At 33.4% G+C, this 17,676-nt stretch overlaps 3 protein-coding genes across 3 annotated transcripts; 2 read left to right on the forward strand and 1 right to left on the reverse strand.

Moving 5' to 3' along the window:
• Positions 1-5,023: 5,023 nt before the first annotated feature.
• Positions 5,024-8,189, forward strand: LOC112728275 (cytochrome P450 76T24). Its single transcript, XM_025778346.3, has 2 exons — positions 5,024-5,991; positions 7,345-8,189. Exons 1-2 carry the CDS (start codon positions 5,071-5,073, stop codon positions 7,966-7,968), a joined length of 1,545 nt encoding a protein of 514 aa, XP_025634131.1. The 5' UTR covers positions 5,024-5,070; the 3' UTR covers positions 7,969-8,189.
• Positions 8,190-10,641: 2,452 nt separating this feature from the next.
• On the forward strand, positions 10,642-11,412 carry LOC114924931 (uncharacterized). The gene has a single exon (XM_029291118.1). It carries the CDS (start codon positions 10,642-10,644, stop codon positions 11,410-11,412), a length of 771 nt encoding a protein of 256 aa, XP_029146951.1.
• A 3,076-nt stretch (positions 11,413-14,488) lies between these two features.
• On the reverse strand, positions 14,489-17,547 carry LOC112730557 (uncharacterized). The gene is made up of 2 exons (XM_025780632.2): positions 15,502-17,547; positions 14,489-14,845 (listed from the first exon to the last, which is right to left on the reverse strand). The coding sequence occupies exon 1, from the start codon at positions 17,515-17,517 to the stop codon at positions 15,520-15,522; it is 1,998 nt and encodes a 665-aa protein (XP_025636417.2). The 5' UTR covers positions 17,518-17,547; the 3' UTR covers positions 14,489-14,845; positions 15,502-15,519.
• Positions 17,548-17,676: the final 129 nt, after the last annotated feature.

Consider the following 17,676-nt stretch of genomic DNA (forward strand, 5'->3'; position numbering starts at 1 on the left):
ATTTCGTCTATGATAATCCATTAGTGTTTCTATGTACATGAATCATTAGTATTAAGTTGGCCAGACTTAATATCATGAGAAATGCAATAGTCAACTAACAGCATTAATCAATAGACAGTCATGCATCTGAAATTCAAACTTTTGTCATTAAGACAAGTCCTAATTCATAACAGACACTCAGAGTATACAGTGAAGCATAGTCAGTCCATTCCCAAGGCTCTAACAGGAATGAACTGCTCTGATACCATAATGTAACACCCTAACTTTTAGTACCTCATGATTGCACTAAAATTAAGGCGTTACTAACCTAATTCCTTTTATTATCTATGTAGTATAATATTGAGCCTTTACACGTAAATCTATCGATGGTTTTACTAAAACTTATAACCTTTCAACAAGAACAAACAACACATATTCACATATTTAATATTAATAATACATTGTAGTATTACATACATAAACAATTACAGAACCTATCCCTTTGAATAAAACTCTAACTAACGAGGCGAAGGAAAAACAAATTCTAACAACTTAACTCGTAAACATATTTCTCTGTGCTCTCGCCGCTTCGCAATAAGCCTTCGCATCTGTAGCTGAAACGGGTGGAGATAGGGGTAAGAACTGGGGAGTTCTTAGTAGGATTGGGGTGTATAGTTATATCCATTTTATATATACTTGGTCAGCAATAACGGTTAACAAAGTACGAGCCAATTCAGCAATTATAGAACACAGAATCCAATCACAAGCACACACAATCATAGAAAACACACTCACAAACAAATATGCGCAAACAAGTATGATGCATGTCTATCCCTAGTGCAGGTAATGAGCTCATCTGTCGGTTTCGACCAGCTCCCGATATGTAACTCAGAAACCTTTTGTCTGAGTTTAGTTTTTAGTGTCATAATCTCTGTAAGCAACCTCTGTCTTACAGGTGCGACTCTCTTGAGCCGATGTATGCAAACATAACCTCTGTAAGTAACCTCTGTCTTACAGGTGAGACTCTTTCTGGCCAATGTATGTATCGATAACCTCTGTAAGCAACCTCTGTCGTATAGGTGCGACCATTCCCTGGATTGGCCGATGTATCTTTGGAAAGCAAATCTCAGTGGACTCACCACCATATTTCTGCTCGTTTTCAGTAGGTACACAATCATTTTAGCTCGTTATTTCTTTCGTTTCTTTTATTCCTGCTCTATACTCTCCTGTGGCAGAGATTCTTTTTACTTAATATATCCTTTTCTTTCTGGGCTTTTTCTATTCTTCTCTTTCTCATCTTACTTTTATTTTTCTTATTTCTTTTCTTTTTCTCTTCTTTTCTTCAATCTTTTAAATCCTTATCATAACCCAACTTCACAATCTTCCCTCGTCTTTCCCTAAGTGTCTTATGAAAATGAATTATAAAGTACTTTAATTAAGTCTGCGTTTTCTAAACCTTTTAAGACTACTCTGTTTGCTCTTTCTTAAGTTATAATTATATTAATAATATCTTTACTATATAATATTCTTAATAAAATAATAATAACAATAAAATAAGATATTTAAATGGTAAGTAAATAATAGTATTTATATCTATTCTTAAAAACTTAGTTTCGTAAAACTTTTATTCTTAAATTCTTGCTATTTATGTTTTAAACCTCAAACTCTTAAATATTTTATTTTTAACTCAACATCTTTATAAAATTATGTTTAAAATCTCACTTATCTCAATATTTATAAAAATAATCCTAAATTTTTATAAAATATCCAATTTTACCCTTGAACTTTATTTATTATCCAAGATACTCAAAAGCTTATATAATTATAATACTAAACTTAATTTTTTAATAAAAATACAAGTATATTTTCTCAAAAATAATTCTTCTTGGCTGATTCTTCTCTTCACCAAGAACCGAAACCTTTCTTTTTTTTGAAATATACATTTAAATCTTAATCCGTTTTTGAGTTTTATGGTTTCTGATTTTTCATAACTTTTAATTTAATTCCTCGGCCATTAAATCTCACCCACTTTATTCAAAAACTAACACAATGACAGTCCCAAATTAGCCTCATTATCACAGTTTAGATAGCACAAACATGACCAAATCACAAGCTTAATCACATATAACAATATATCAACAAAATTCAATATAAAGTCAATCAAACTCCATCAATAATCAATCACAACAACCATTCACTTATCCAATACAAATTTAATCGGTGAGAATTTACTGAAATCCTATCTCCGTACGAAATTAAAATACTCGAAACTCCGAAAAAACCTTCTGATCGAGCTGCCGAAGAAGAGAACGTCCGGAATAGTCTGTGCCTCCTAAAACTCCAGTTGGCTGAACTCAAGAGGCAAGTAAGTTACGTCACCGTCAACTTTTACCGATCAAAAGTGATACCAACAAATAGAAAAAGACCGTCAACTTCTACCGATCAAAAGTGATACCAACAAATAGAGAAAGAGAATACGAACACTTTTATCATATTAAATTTTTTTATTGGAGTTACGGTTCACAAGAAATCGAATCCGAAATTTCAATAGAGTTACGGTTCTCTCACTTTCCGTCACTCTTCTCTCTTCCTCGGCACTTTGCTTTCTTTTTTCTTCAAAGAATGAAAGCCATGCGTGCATGATGATGATTAATCAAGGATCATTGGTGATTAAATGAGAAATGGCATGTGTCACAGTTATATATATATATATATATATATATATATATATATATATATATATGAAAAGTCACGTTTCAAATTTTCTTTCTTTATCCGTTCAATGGCTTTGGCCAATTTTCTTTTCCATTTATTTTTTAATGGTATTGGCCCAATGGGTAGAAAAGCTTAAATAATAATAATAATAATAATAATAATAATAATAATAATATAAAGTTAAATATATATGAATTACTAATATAAATGACATTAGTAATTTAAGGATAAAAGATATTTGATGAAGTATTAGCAAAGTTAAACTCACCCAAAAGTACCGATATTTACTTGTATCGACAAATTTAAAACTTGATGATAATAATATGCGTATTTTTTTGAAATTCTATATATCTCGTTTGTAAATAAAATAAAATTAAATAAAATCGTGTTTTATCTCATTTATAGAATAAACAAGATATAAACAATTTTAATTTGTTTAAAATATGTAAAAAAATAAAAAATTAATAAAAATAAAATATTTAAATGATTTATTTAAAAAAATATTCTTATTCTACTCATTTAAGAACTCTCTAGAAAAAACTAACAATGAATAAATTGAACAAAATTTTATATTCAAATAATAAATTATGGTGTTGGAAAATATCTTTAACAAAATATAATTGCACAGTCACATAAGACACATATTCTCTTCTCCACCCATCATAAAATCCGACAACATAATTGAACACAACTATTTTAGTTGGTTGTAGGTATTTTCTCAATTATTGATGCTATTTTAAGATTATATTTGTCTTATTGAATTGAAATAGTGGAGTGTTGAAATTAAAGTTACTAGTACCGTTATTATTAATATTAAAATCCTATAATTGGTAAATGTTAATCTGAAAGAAATAAATGTTAGGTGACCAAATCAAATTTGTAACTAAGTCTAAATAAATATTTTTAAAAACATGTTTTTTATTTATCTTATATTAAGGTGCTCAATTTCTACCATTTTTTTTCTCTTATTTTTTTCCTTCTCTTTTATTTTCTTTTCTTCTTTTTCTACTTCTCTTTCATTCTTCTACATCTTCTCTTTCTTCTTATATATCCTTTTATTTATTTATTTGATTATTTTTTGTGCATTTTTAAAATTCGTATGCATAAGAAGAAGAGAAAAAAAGAAAGAAAATGAAAAATGCATAAAAAACCATAGAAATTCTTTGCACAAAACCAAAAAATTTATGATGATAAACATAGAAGTTTTTTTAAAGATAAACACAATTTTTAGGAAAAAAACAAAGGGAAAAAAAGCAAATATTTATTGAGAAAAAAACACATAAATTTTACAATAATAAACACATAAATAATTGTTTGAAGGTAAATATATAATTTTTTATTGACAATATACATAAATTGTGATAATTATCACATAAATATTTTAAAGGTAAACACGATTTTTTGAATAAAATATGGAAAAAAAACACAGAAACTTAATTATTGAGAAAAACAGAATTTTTCTTTTAAAAAAGCATAACTTTTTGAAGAGAGAAAAGGAAGAAAACACAAAAAATTATTGACAATAAATATGGAAACTTTTGAAGGTATAGAGAAAAATACAAAAATTTTATAACAATTTTTATGGTAAACAGTAAACACACGATGTTTTTAAGAGAAACAAAAGACGAAAATTAAACACAAGTTTATTAAGGATAAATAGAGAAATCTTATGATAATAAATACTAATTTCTTTTAAGTAAACACAATTTTTTAAAATAGAAACAAAGAAAGAACATACAAAAAATTATTGAAGAAAAAATAAGAAATTTTATAATGATAAATACAAAATCGTTTTACATATAAATGGAACTTTTTGAAGAGGAACAACAGAAAAAAATATAAAAAATTACTGACGATAAACACGAAATTTTTGTACTAATAAAGACAAAAATACAAAATAATTTGTGTCTTATTCAAATAATTTTTTTTATATTTTTCAACTAAAATTTTTATATTTTGTATTACAAATACTTTTTGTGTTATTTAACTAAATTTCATGGTTTATTCTTTTATACCATTCAATTTAACTAAAATGCTGAAAATATGTTATAATTTTCACATATTTAGTAATCCGAATTTCAAATCATATATATGTGAGAAAATATCCTTTAAAACAAGAAGATTAATATAGTGAAAAAAATAAAGGTTATTATTTTTTTATTATTTATAGAAGTTGAAAAAATAATAACTTCTCAAAAATATCATTATAAAACGTTTGCAATTATATATATGATTAAAGTGTAAAATTAATAGTACGGTTTAAAAAAATTAAAACAATCACACTACCCTTACCTTTGCATATAACTAACTCTCAAAATTAGGGCTATATATATACAAGTTTCCATAGAGATTAGCCACATAAACATATGAGAATCAATGATGATCATGGAGTATCTAGCACTACTTATAATTTCTTTTGTGTCCATAAGCATTATTATCCATCACATTTTTTTCAAATCCAAATTAGGCATCAGAGCACATAAATCAACCAAATTCCCACCAGGACCTAAACCTTTACCAATCATAGGAAACATCTTAGAACTTGGTACCCAACCTCACCAAGCACTTGCTAAGCTTTCTCAAACATATGGACCAATAATGACTCTTAAGCTTGGTACCATAACCACCATAGTTATCTCATCTCCTATGTTAGCCAAACAAATTCTCCAAAAATATGACCAAATTTTTTCTTATAGAACAATTCCGGATACCGTTAAAGCACTTGATCACCATATGTATTCAGTGGGATGGTTGCCACCTTCAACTCAATGGAGGATCCTTAGACGAGTTTGTGCTACGAAAGTGTTCTCTCCACTAAAACTTGATTCTACAGAAGTTCTTCGACAAAAGAAACTGCGAGAATTAATGGATTTTGTGAAAGTAAAAAGTGAAAAAGGCGAAGTTTTGAATTTCAGTGAGATTTGTTTTACAACCGTACTTAATTTTATATCTAACGCTTTCTTTTCTATGGATTTGGCTCATTACGACTCTTCTAAGACTCAAGAATTCAAGGATATAATTTGGGGCATTGGGGAAGAATCAGGAAGGCCTAATGTGGTGGATTTCTTCCCATTCCTTAGATTCCTTGATCCACAAGGTGCACGTGCAAGGATGACCAAGTATACTGAAAAGTTGATAGCTTTCGTTGATGGTCTTATAGAAGAAAGATTGAATTTAAAGGCTCTAGAAATGGAAACTACCAATAAAAGAGGCAAAGATGTGTTAGATTCTGTTTTGGAAGTTATGTTGGAAGACAATTCTCAAGTGACTCGTCTCCATGTTGTGCATCTCTTTCTGGTGAGTATCTTGTCCAATCCATCAAATAATTCAAGGTTTAGCTTTTGAAAAAAAAAAATTTTTTGGGCTAAAAAGTTGAATACTTAATTACATTCTTTTTGTTAGTATGTTTATATAAAGTTTAATTTTGATATTGTAAAGAATTTTACACAATTATCTAATCAATTTTATACTTTTAAATAATGTTTGAAGTAGTGGATTATTTGAAAATTAATTATTGAGTAAAGTATCGTTTTTGTTTCCAACGTTTGGGGTAAGTCCCAAAGCTGTTTCTAACGTTTCAATCGTCGTATTTAAGTTCCTAACGTTTCAAAATTTGCTCAATGTTGTTCTGCTGTTAAGGATCCGTTAACAGAATTGACAGCAGGACAAAATTGAAACGATTTTAAAACGTTAGGAACTTAAATAGAACGAAAACGTTGAGGACAAAAACGATACATAAAAATAAATTTTAATTTTATCATTCAATAATATCAATTTTTTACTGTATATAATATTCAATCATTTTTTAATCACATCTAAGTAAATTACACTTAATCACACTATTTTCATTCTAAATAATTTTTTTTTATATTTTTATATTAACTTATAACTTATAAAATTATAAAAAAATAAATTTATTTAGAATGAAATAATGTGATTAAGTGTAATTTACTTAGATATGATTAAAAAATAATTGAATACTATGTACAGCAAAAAATTGATATTATTGAAGGATAAAACTAAAATTTATTTTGTATGTATCGTTTTTGTCCCCAACGTTTTTGTCCTGTTTATGTTTCTAACGTTTCAAAATCGTCTCAATTTTGTCCCGCCGTCAATTCTGTTAATGGATCCCTAACCGCAGGACAACATTGAGTCAATTTTGAAACGTTAGGAACTTAAATAATATGATTGAAACGTTAGGGACAACTTTAAGACTTACTTCAAACGTTAGGGACAACACGATATTTACTCTTAATTATTTTTGTTAACATGGTAATACAATGATTGGTTATGATGAGTAAATAATATTAGGATAAATTATTTTGATTTCTTTTAACATTAGATATAATATTACATATGACATCTTTCTTTTATAAAAATGCACACTACTAGTGATTCTTTAAGGTTCATCAAGTTATATATATAATAACCAGTACTATTGTGCATATGTTTTGTAACATTTGACACAGAACTTTAGAAAAATAATATATATTGAAGGATAATAATTGACATGACAAATTAAAAAATGTCTTGAGTAAAATGCTTCACATAATACTATTACACTCTAATAATTAGCAATTTGTTGCGCAAACACTAACATATTGAATACTATTTCATCTTTTGTATTTTTTTGGAAAATTTTGTCAGATTTTATTTATGGCTGGAGTAGACTCAACATCAATGACCATAGAATGGGCAATGACAGAGTTATTACGTAATCCAGAAAAATTGGAAAAACTTAGAAAAGAGCTTCATTGTGTTCTTGGCAAAGATGAACAAAATCTTGAACAAATTGAAGAATCACATATCTCAAAGCTTCCTTTTCTAAGAGCAGTGGTTAAAGAAACTTTGCGCTTACATCCACCTGCCCCATTATTAGCACCACACAAGGCACTCGAAGATGTTGAGATAGCTGGATTCATGATTCCCAAGAATGCACAAATTTTGGTTAATGTATGGGCCATGGGAAAAGATTCAAGTATTTGGGAACATCAAAATGAATTCATGCCCGAAAGATTTTTAGATAGTAAAATTGATATTCATGGACATGATTTTGAATTAATTCCATTTGGTGCTGGAAGAAGGATATGCCCTGGATTGCCATTGGGTTATAGAAGTGTGCATATTGCGTTGGCCACTCTTCTAAATGGCTATGATTGGAAGCTAGCAAATGGACAAAAATCAAAAGATTTGGATATGTCTGAGAAATTTGGACTTACTTTGCATAAGGCCCAACCTCTCCAAGCCATTCCCATAAAATCACAACAATAATGAAGAATTGAAGATGATGCTTATTACAAAAGAGCAATCTTACTCTTCTTAACAAAAATATTTAAAAGACAATAAAAATCAGTTTAAATATTCTTATTTTATGCACTTTATAATTATTGTTGAAATAAATTAGTAATTTTAGATGTAATAAGTATATAACTATGTATATAAAATTATAAATCTAAATTAAATAAGATAACTTGAGATTATTGTCTTGCTAATATTATTATTCTTTTTTAATGATCTTTTTTTATTTTGTAGACTTTATGAAGCATTAAATAACAACTACACTACATCGAATAATTCAAGTTAATTATTGTTTATATATAATTATACATATGGATTAAGATTGTTAAGAATATTTTGGTTGTAGATAAAATTTAAGAAGAATTATATATATATAAAGTTATCCTTATTGGTATTTTATTGTAGAAAAATTAATGTTAAGGAACTAAATTTTTTAGGCAACATCAATTAACTTTTTAAAAATTATTTATTTATATATTTTAAATTATAATTTTTTAATAAAAAACGTTAACTTTTAAATTCTAAACCTTAAATCTTTAAAAGAAAGATGAGAATTTTTAAAACTAAAAAAAATTAATTAATGTTAGTTAATTAAAAATTGGTTATCTATACTTTTTCTTTTGAAAAATCATGCTTTATTTAGTATTGATAGTAACAAAAATGTTTGGTAACCAAAGAAAATTAGCCAAAAACAGACATAACTTGTGTTTTCAAAAAATTAGGGTTTAGTGGGAGTACGTACTCCGTACTCTGTACAATTTTGAAAATCGAAGATGAGCGGTGGAGTGAGCGGGGAAGAGACTTTGAGGGTGAAACACGGTGAGGCAGCCATTAATATCGGCGAAAGAGATAAGGGGGAGAGCGGGGAAGGGATTGCATAAGGGGAAAAGGAGGATCATATTTCGGGAGGGGTTTCTAAGCCTTTGAAGGTTTCTTTCAGGGACAAAGTTGTGGGTTCCAAGATTGCTAAAGCTTTTTCACTTGTTGAAACTTTATCAGGAGATAACATTGCGGTAGTTTCTGGGAAGCAAGGAGATCTCTTGCCACCGAGTGTCACGTTTACCCAAGAAGCTAAGAATTGCTTGGCAGAACTTTATAAAGATGATATAGTGATTAAGGTGCTAGGTAAACATTATAGCTAATTAAGGGAGGTTTTGATTTATTGGACGTGGGATTTGACTACTTTCTTGTGAAGTTTGATGTGGCTGAGGAGCGAGAAAAGGTTCTCTTAGGATCAAGAGTTTAGATCAAGTAAAAACTGTTTTGGAGCAACTTTAGTGTGGATTAGAATTTCCGGATTACTAATTTGGTGCTACCAAGAAGATGCAATGTTCCGTGTTGCGGCTGCAGTTGGCATTCCCGTTAAGGTTGATTTGGCAACAAAATTAGCTGAAAGAGGACGATATGCTCGAGCCTGTGTTCAGATAGATTTAGGATTGCCAATGACTAAGAAGATTCTTGTTGAAGGTGTTGAATATGATGTTGAATATGAAAGTCTTCACCTTATTTGTGGCTCCTGTCTCAAGTTTGGTCATGATATGAAGGTGTGCAAGACTGACAGCAATGCAGGAGGAGGAACTAATGCCAAGGTGATCAGCGATATAGCAAAGCAGCCAGAAAGCTCAAATTCAAAAAATCCAGTACATGTGGAAAAGGCAAGTTTTCATTTTGGCAAGAATCTTGGAGATGAGACTGTAAATGTTGCTGTCCCGGATTTGGTGGAGAGTGATTTGCATGCTGTTCATGTAGACCATGCACAACATAAGGATTTGGAAGGTTGGACTCAAGTGATTAGGAAAGGAAAGTATAAAATAGGTCAAAAGCCTTCTCCTAGCACCCATCAGGTACAACCAAAAGCAAAGACTCCTAACAAGGCTACCAATACTTGGACAAGGCCTAATCACCAACGTACAACACATGCTACTGGATCCAAAGTAAAATTAAGCAAGGGCATCAATATTGGAAAACTGGTTAGTGTGGCTTCTTCGGGGACCCGGCACAATGTTCATCATCAGCAGCAAGGTGAGACAACAAATGGCACTGTGCGAAAGCGTCCTCGTCCAAACTCTTTGCAGAATTCACCAATAGATAAGGATAGAGCATCGACGGCGGGTATGGTGCAAGTTTTGACGGAGAAAATTGGGCTGCAACTTGAGAGTCCATTAAAGGCAGGATCATCGAAGACAGGGACATCATGTTGAGTCTCGAGTTTGTTATTGGAGCTCCCTTTTTGCTGTTTTTATGGATAGTTTCAATATCATAGCCTGGAATGTGAAGGGTGCGTCTAACAAGATGGCCTGTGTGCATTGCAAAAATTTGGTGAGAATATATAAACCATCTTTCTTCTTTCTCTTTGAGACTCATACCATGTTTAATAATTTGAAGAATTTTTAGGATAAGTTGGGTTTTCATTGTGTTGGTATTGAGGAAGCAGTAGGACACAGGGGTGGCATTTGGTTTCTATCTTCTATTGTTAATGTTTCTTGTGTGGTTATTGATCAAATTGACCAATGTATCACAATGAAAGTGAGTGTGGGTAACTTAGTTTGGCTTTGTAGTGTAGTATATGGGAGTCCTCAATTCGAAAAAAGATGTATGCTTTGGGATCATTTGCGTTCTATTAATTCAGGCCATAATAGACCATGGATGGCCGTTGGTAATTTTAATGAGATTGTGGCACCAGATGAGAGTATATGTACTTATTTTTCTTCTCACAGAGCTAGTCTACTAGCTACTACTCTAGATGATTGTGAGCTCTTTGATCTTAAAGTGACTGGTAGGAGATATACTTGGTATAGAGCAGTTCAGGCTGGTAGGGACTTGGCTAAAAGGTTGGATAGAGCTCTAGTTAATGAGGCGTGGATGACAATATTTCCTGAGGGTTATTCTGAAATTCTTAGCAGGCTTCATTCTGATCATTGTCCTATTTTAGTTCGTTGTCATGGTAGCCCCAGAGTGAAAGGTTCTCGTCCTTTTAGGTTCCAAGCTGCGTGGGCAACACATCCTTCTTATAAACATGTTATTAGTAAGGCTTGGAATCAAGAGTTTGGAGGCGTTACTGAAAGGCTTAAGATGGTTCAACAGGCTTCTTTGGACTTCAAATCAAAGATTTTTGGAAATATTTTTGTGCGAAAAAATAAGCTGAAATATCAGATTGATCAGATTCAACGACGTTTGGAGGTTACCGATGTGTTATCTCTGAGAATTAAAGAAGCTGAACTGAGGGAAGATTACAATAGGCTTTTATTGCAAGAGAAACTTTTTTGGTACAAGAAATCTAAAGAGCAGTGGGTCAAGTATGGGGATAGAAACACTAAATTCTTTCATCTTCAGACTTTGGTGCGTAGAAACCATAATAGAGTACATGGATTATATGTTAGAGATGGGTCTTGGTCTACTGATCCAGATATTCTCTAGGAAGAAGCCCTCTCTTTTTACAAGAATCTCTTTGGTACAACGGAAGAGGTTGAGGTTGATTGTTTAGGGGATGTTCCGATGCCCACTCTAAGCACTGAGGCTTGTGCTAGGTTAATTGACCCTGTCTCTTTTGTGGAAGTCAAGTCAGCAGTATTCAGTATGAGCCCGTTTAAGGCTCCTGGTCCAGATGGCTTTCAAGCTTATTTTTTTAAAGAATATTGGGAGCTAGTAGGCACTGAGATTTGGAATATTGTCCGGAGCGCTTTTTTGGGAGAGTTCTTAAATCCTAGCATCATGGAAACTCTGATAGTGCTTATTCCTAAAATTGATAACCCTACCTTTATGAAGGATTTCAGGCCTATTAGCTTGTGTAATGTTGTTTATAAAATTATCACCAAAGTATTGACTAACTGACTTCGGCCTTTTCTTCCAGATATTGTTAGTCTTTTACAAGGAGGTTTTATTCCAGGTCGTGGTGCTCCTGATAATATTATTGTGGCCCAAGAAATTTTGAATTTCATGAAACACACAAAATCCAAGAAAGGTACTCTTGCTTTTAAAATTGATCTTGAAAAAGCTTATGATAGGGTGGATTGGAGGTTTTTGGAGAGTACTCTCATTGCTTTTGGTTTTCCTATCATCACTGTTAATTTGATTATGACTTGTGTCCGTGCATCATCTCTTTCTATTATGTGGAATGGGAATAGATTGGATAGTTTTGCTCCTAGAAGGAGGCTTAGACAGGGCGATCCAATGTCTCTTTACTTATTGGTGCTTTGTATGGAAAGACTTGCTTGCTATATATCTCATAAGGTGGTCGAGGGTGTGTGGAAACCAGTTTCTGTCACTAGGGGTGGCCCAAAATTTTCTCATTTGATGTTTGCAGATGATCTCTTACTCTTCTATCAGGCTACAAAGAGTCAGGTCCAAATGGTCATGCATTCTCTTAACATTTTTTGCAAGGCATCTGGCATGAAAGTGAATCTTGAAAAGTCTAAAGCTTTTTGTTCTAAAAATGTGACTGCTCGTAGAAGAGATATTTTTACTAGTGTTTCTTCAATACGTTTTGCTTTGGAGTTAGGAAAATATCTTGGAGTTAACCTTAATCATTCCCGTACCAGTAGGGCTTCTTTTCATTCGGTGATTGAAAATGTGAGGGGAAGATTAGCTAATTGGAAAGGAAGGCTTCTAAATAAAGCAGGGAAACTCTGCCTGATCAATTTTGTTGCAGCATCTATTCCTGTCTATCATATGCAGGTATCTTTTTTTTCCAAATTGGGTTTGTGATAAATTATCTTCTATGATGAGACAGCTCCTTTGGAAGGGTCAAGTTGATGGTAGAGGTCTTTCTCTTGTTAATTGGAGGACCGTGATCACTCCAAAAAATTTTGGTGGCCTGGGTGTTAGAGATCCTGCGTGTGTTAATATATCTTTACTTGGTAAATTGGTGTGGCAACTTTTTCATTGTCAGAACAAGCCTTGGGTTGCTCTATTGAGGGCGAAGTATCTGAGGAATGAGGGAGTGTTAGATGACCCTGTCCCTTGCAATGCTTCTCATGTTTGGAAGAGTATCTCAAAGGCTTTTGGTGCTCTTAAGGATGCCTTCTCTTGGTGTGTTGGGTCACTTGATCAATCTTTTTGGTTTGACAATTGGAGTATTGAGGGCCCAATTGCTCAAGATGTCCCTTTTGTACATATATTTGACTCTGATTTAACTATTAGAGACGTTTGGAAAGATGGTCAATGGAATCTCCATGATATTTTCTCTGTCATTCTAGAAGATGTCAAACAGCGTTTGAATGCTTATAATCCGGATTTGAATGCTGGAGAGAGTTCGGGTTGGTCGTGGGGTGTGGCATCTTCTAGACTCTACTCAGCTAGGAGTGGGTACAGTTGGCTAGCCAAAATAAAGTTTGACTGGAATGAGTATGATAATTGGTTGTGGGTATGGCGACTGCATATTCCTGAGAAGTACAAGTTCTTGATTTGGATCAGTCTTCATAATGCTATTCCTACGGCAGAGTTTCGTTTGGGTCGTGGTTTAGCTTTATCTAGCACCTGTCATCGGTGTCAGAATGGTTCTGAATCCATTCTTCATTGTCTTCGGGAGTGCCCTAGTGCCAAGGAGGTCTGGAACCTTTTAGGCCTGTATTCAGATAACTCGAATTTACATTATTGGCTCTATAGAGGTGCAAGGAGTGGAGATGTTTTTCTTTTCTTTTCGACCATCTGGTGGATTTGGAGAAGCAGGAATCATGACTTATTTAATATAGATGATTCATGGAGTGCTAGTAAAGTGGTGAGTTTGATTCGTAGTTTAGTAAGGGAGTTTCACACTATTTTTGCTATCATCAATCTCTGTCTCCTCCTTCACTTTGTTTGCATTGGGTTCCACCTCCAGTTCATTCTGTTAAATTGAATTGTGATGCTAGTTGGTTTGCTCCTTCTGTCTATACTGGTTTTGGTAGTATCATTCGCAATCCTGGTGGATGTTGGTTGAAAGGTTGCATTGGGAAAATCGAAGTGTACAGTGTTCTTTTTGCTGAATTGTATGCAATTTGGAGAGATTTACTTCTTGCTTGGGAGAGTGGATTTCGTGAGGTTATTTGTGAAATGGACTGTTTAGAAGCTCTTTTCTTGGTAAACCAAAGAATGCTTGGTAAGGATATTCCGGAATGGGATTTGACAAAGCATATACAGGAGGTTATGAATTAGAATTGGAGAGTCTCTATTCTTTTAATTCAGAGGACTGCAAATAATGTTGCAGATTGTATGGCTAAAGCAGCTGATTCTGTCGCGGACATTCACTCGAATTGGAGCCAACCATGGAGTGAGCTTCAACATCTAATAGATTTAGATATGACCCTAGCCAATTAATTTGGTTTTGTCTCTTTTTTTTCTTTCTTTTCTATTTAGTCACAAAAAAAAACAGGCATAACTTGCCTTATTTAGCATTCATTAATTGTTGCGACAATTAATGAATGCTAAATAAGGCAAGTTCTGGCTGTTTTTTGTGTCTCCCTGGCATTACCCTAATAATAATTATTGTTCAATGACAACAGAAATTCAAATTGAATTATTGAAATGAATATATTGAATTCTATCCTAGAGAGAAATTGGTATCACATCAAAACTAGTATCCATAAGGATCAACAATTTTACATTTGACCCATCCCCATCCATCATTTTGGCTTCCTTTATGAAGTCCCTGCCTTCCAATATCAAATTGTTGTTTTAAGCCAAGAACCACTCTTTACAATTACAAATCATTTCCCATGAACATCCAAGATCCTGCTCAGACTTGCCACTCTTGTCTCTTCTAAGTTGTTTGAGCGGCTGATAACTCTGTCTATACATTTAGATCAGCATTCTGGAAGTATCTGCATCATCTTTCATAGGAAACTGCTATCGGTGCAATATCCTTATGGCTTCCCTAAACGAATCTCAAACATGAATGAACGCGTTATTAGTAGAACATGAAGCATGTAATCATTGTAAAAATTTAAATTACTATCATAGTATACCACTAAATAGCTGAGATACTGACAGATTTTTCCAACTTTATCATTATAAAAAAATTAAATTATTATTATAGTCTATTAAGGTAGTTTTGGAAGTAGGCGTGATTGTTGCATGTTTCCAACGCACATATTCCTTTTGAATCATCACTCTTACCGAAACACTAATGTTGTTTGTGTTTTCTTCTTTTATGTATTACAAATAGATGGGAAAATCATCACAGTAACAAGAAGTGAATTCCTAATAATTATAATTCATTTTCAGGTCAAATTTAGTAGGCATGAAACAATAAGAGTGCTGCATACATATAGCATGTGTATCCTTAAGAAAAGATTGTCCAATTACTTCATTTATTATTAGCCTTTCCTGTTTTTAACTTTCCATCATACTGAAAAAAAGTAAACTAAATGGGTGGTAGCAATTTGTTTTTCCACATTCAAAACCATAATCACAATCAGATACCTTACTGAACATTGTTTTTCGGTGACAACAGGCATTGATTCAAATTGAAATAACAGGCTAAATTCTAACATAAGAAGATATTATATAACATGAAAGTGAGCTTCTCACATCACTTTAATTTACGTATTACACATCATCATCAGATCCACTCTCATGTTGGCTTCTTGTTGGAGGCCCCTGCATCCCAGCATCAAATTGTTCACTTAAACCAAGTTCTGCCATGAGAAGACGAACATGAGTGAGCAGTTCTCCTCCCCGGCGAAGTTGCTGAGCATGCGACCCCCACTCGCACTGATTTGCGGCATAAGTTAACATCTCTATCCACACCTCACAAATCATCTTCCACGAGCATCCAAGACTTTGTAACTGTGAAGCAAGACGACATCCATCCACCAAAACAGACTTGTCATTCTTTCTTCTGAGTTGCTTGAGCGGTTGATAAGTTCGCCTGTGCGTTTGAACCAGCATCCTTGCAGCATCCGCACCATTCTTTACATGAAACTGTCCCTGCTGCAATATCTTTATGGCTTCCCTGAAGGTATCCCGAACATGCGAAACCCTGTCAATCCATTTAGGCAGCATGAATGGACGCATGAGAAGAATATATATCATGTAATCTGAAAGCATTTTGCTCATTTTGCGATCTTTCTCCTCTGGAGTAGAATAGTAGTAAACACTAGTTGCCACATGCCAAACAAGGAGACAGTGATCAAATTCAAGTTCTATGCTCCATTTGATCTTTTTGGAGAAGTTATGGTTTCCGAGCACATTACTTTTAAATGAAAGCAATTCCTTGAGAGCATTGTGATCGAATAACCCTTTATCAAGAGTCTTGTGTTTGTTTAGAAGATTTCTAAAAATCAACTCCTTCAAATCATTTTCTACAGGATTCCAAGTCCTTTGCCAGTACAATTCAATGCCAAAGCAGATTCTGAAAAGAAAGTCAATTCCAAAATATGTTGCTACCCTCTTCTTCATGCAAAAGCTCAGCAAATCCTGTTGACTCACTTTTCCTGCCCACCTCGTTTGACCATGACGACACAAAGCCCAGTTTATTATGGAGCTCTGCAGTAGGCTTTTGCTTTTGTTCTTACTGGTTAGCCAACGGATAGTCCAGTCAGAAAAAACAAGTGAAACAAGCGCATAAAGCTCAAGCAGAATAGCCCCAACAAACAAAACAAGTGTTACATAGTAGTCAAGATTCTCAATATCAGAATAATAGTTATTATGAGAGTTAATAAAGAACAGATATGCCACTAGAGCAGATACCATAGAGAAAACACTGAAAAAACGGAAAATAAGGCCTGGTAAAGAGTAAATTACAGGTGCCTTGGTGTACAATAAGTCATAAAGGAATCCCAGCTGGACCTCAACCACTTTAAAGGCAAAATGACTCTGTTGTTGTACATTATTGTCCTCGATCTTCTTCACTATTAAGGAATGGCTTCGTCGACCTTCTGCGAACCGTAGACTTAGATTCGCATATAAACGCTTGAGAATGGGAAACAAAGAGTATCCTTTGTGAAGGAATTCTAGCTCATCAGAATCATGATGTGGTGTGAAATCCATGGCCTGGGCCTGGGCCTGCAGAGTTGGAACTGAGATAAGAGAGTCTTCGAATTGGGCAGGGCTAGCGAATCTGAGAACCCAAGTGCGCTGTGAGTACTTTATAAGTCCGGAGATGAAGACCGGTATGGCTATGAAGGTTAGAGGTGAGGTACTCCAAGATCTTAAGTAGACGTAGAAGGCCACTCCAACTTGGACTAGCAGACCAAGAAAGTGCCTTAACCATAATGTGTTGTCTTCCAAGGCATAAGCAGTGATTGTGTCAGGGCCACCAAGATGCAAGAGAAGAAAAGGGGCCCACAGCGCTTGCAGAGCGACGGCGTTTGAGATAGCACCTTGGCTGTTGGCAAGGTTCCCAAGCGAAACAGTGGCTAACCAGTCTGCTGATAAGTATGTAAACCAAACAAGGGCACTGATGAAGCTGCCACTCGCATATTTCCTTCTCGAGCCAAATATGATTAGAAGAACCTGCCATGTCAGGCTTAGTAGAACCAGCACACGGAGCTCCCATTTGTTCCACAGATCTCGGAGGTGTGCCGGGAAGATCTCCATATGCATGTAGCAACAATAAAGTACTCATTAAATACGGTCTCCTAAATAATTAATCTAGCTTTACCTTCTGAATTAAATTTATCAATAGTTCTAAAAAGCTAATATATTTTATGATTTATAATCATCAATTAATTATTAATAATATTTTTAATAATATAAAATTAT

Source organism: Arachis hypogaea, chromosome 12 (genome assembly GCF_003086295.3).
Source record: "Arachis hypogaea cultivar Tifrunner chromosome 12, arahy.Tifrunner.gnm2.J5K5, whole genome shotgun sequence".
NCBI classification, from domain to species: domain Eukaryota; kingdom Viridiplantae; phylum Streptophyta; class Magnoliopsida; order Fabales; family Fabaceae; genus Arachis; species Arachis hypogaea.

Excerpts from the sequence above, each read along its gene's own strand:
- LOC112730557 (XM_025780632.2), bottom strand. The coding sequence starts at position 17,517 with ATGCATATGGAGATCTTCCCGGCACACCTCCGAGATCTGTGGAACAAA.
- LOC114924931 (XM_029291118.1), top strand. The coding sequence starts at position 10,642 with ATGGCCGTTGGTAATTTTAATGAGATTGTGGCACCAGATGAGAGTATA.
- LOC112728275 (XM_025778346.3), top strand. The coding sequence starts at position 5,071 with ATGATGATCATGGAGTATCTAGCACTACTTATAATTTCTTTTGTGTCC. Across the intron at positions 5,992-7,344 it reads ATGTTGTGCATCTCTTTCTG|ATTTTATTTATGGCTGGAGT; the intron begins GTGAGTATCTTG and ends AAATTTTGTCAG.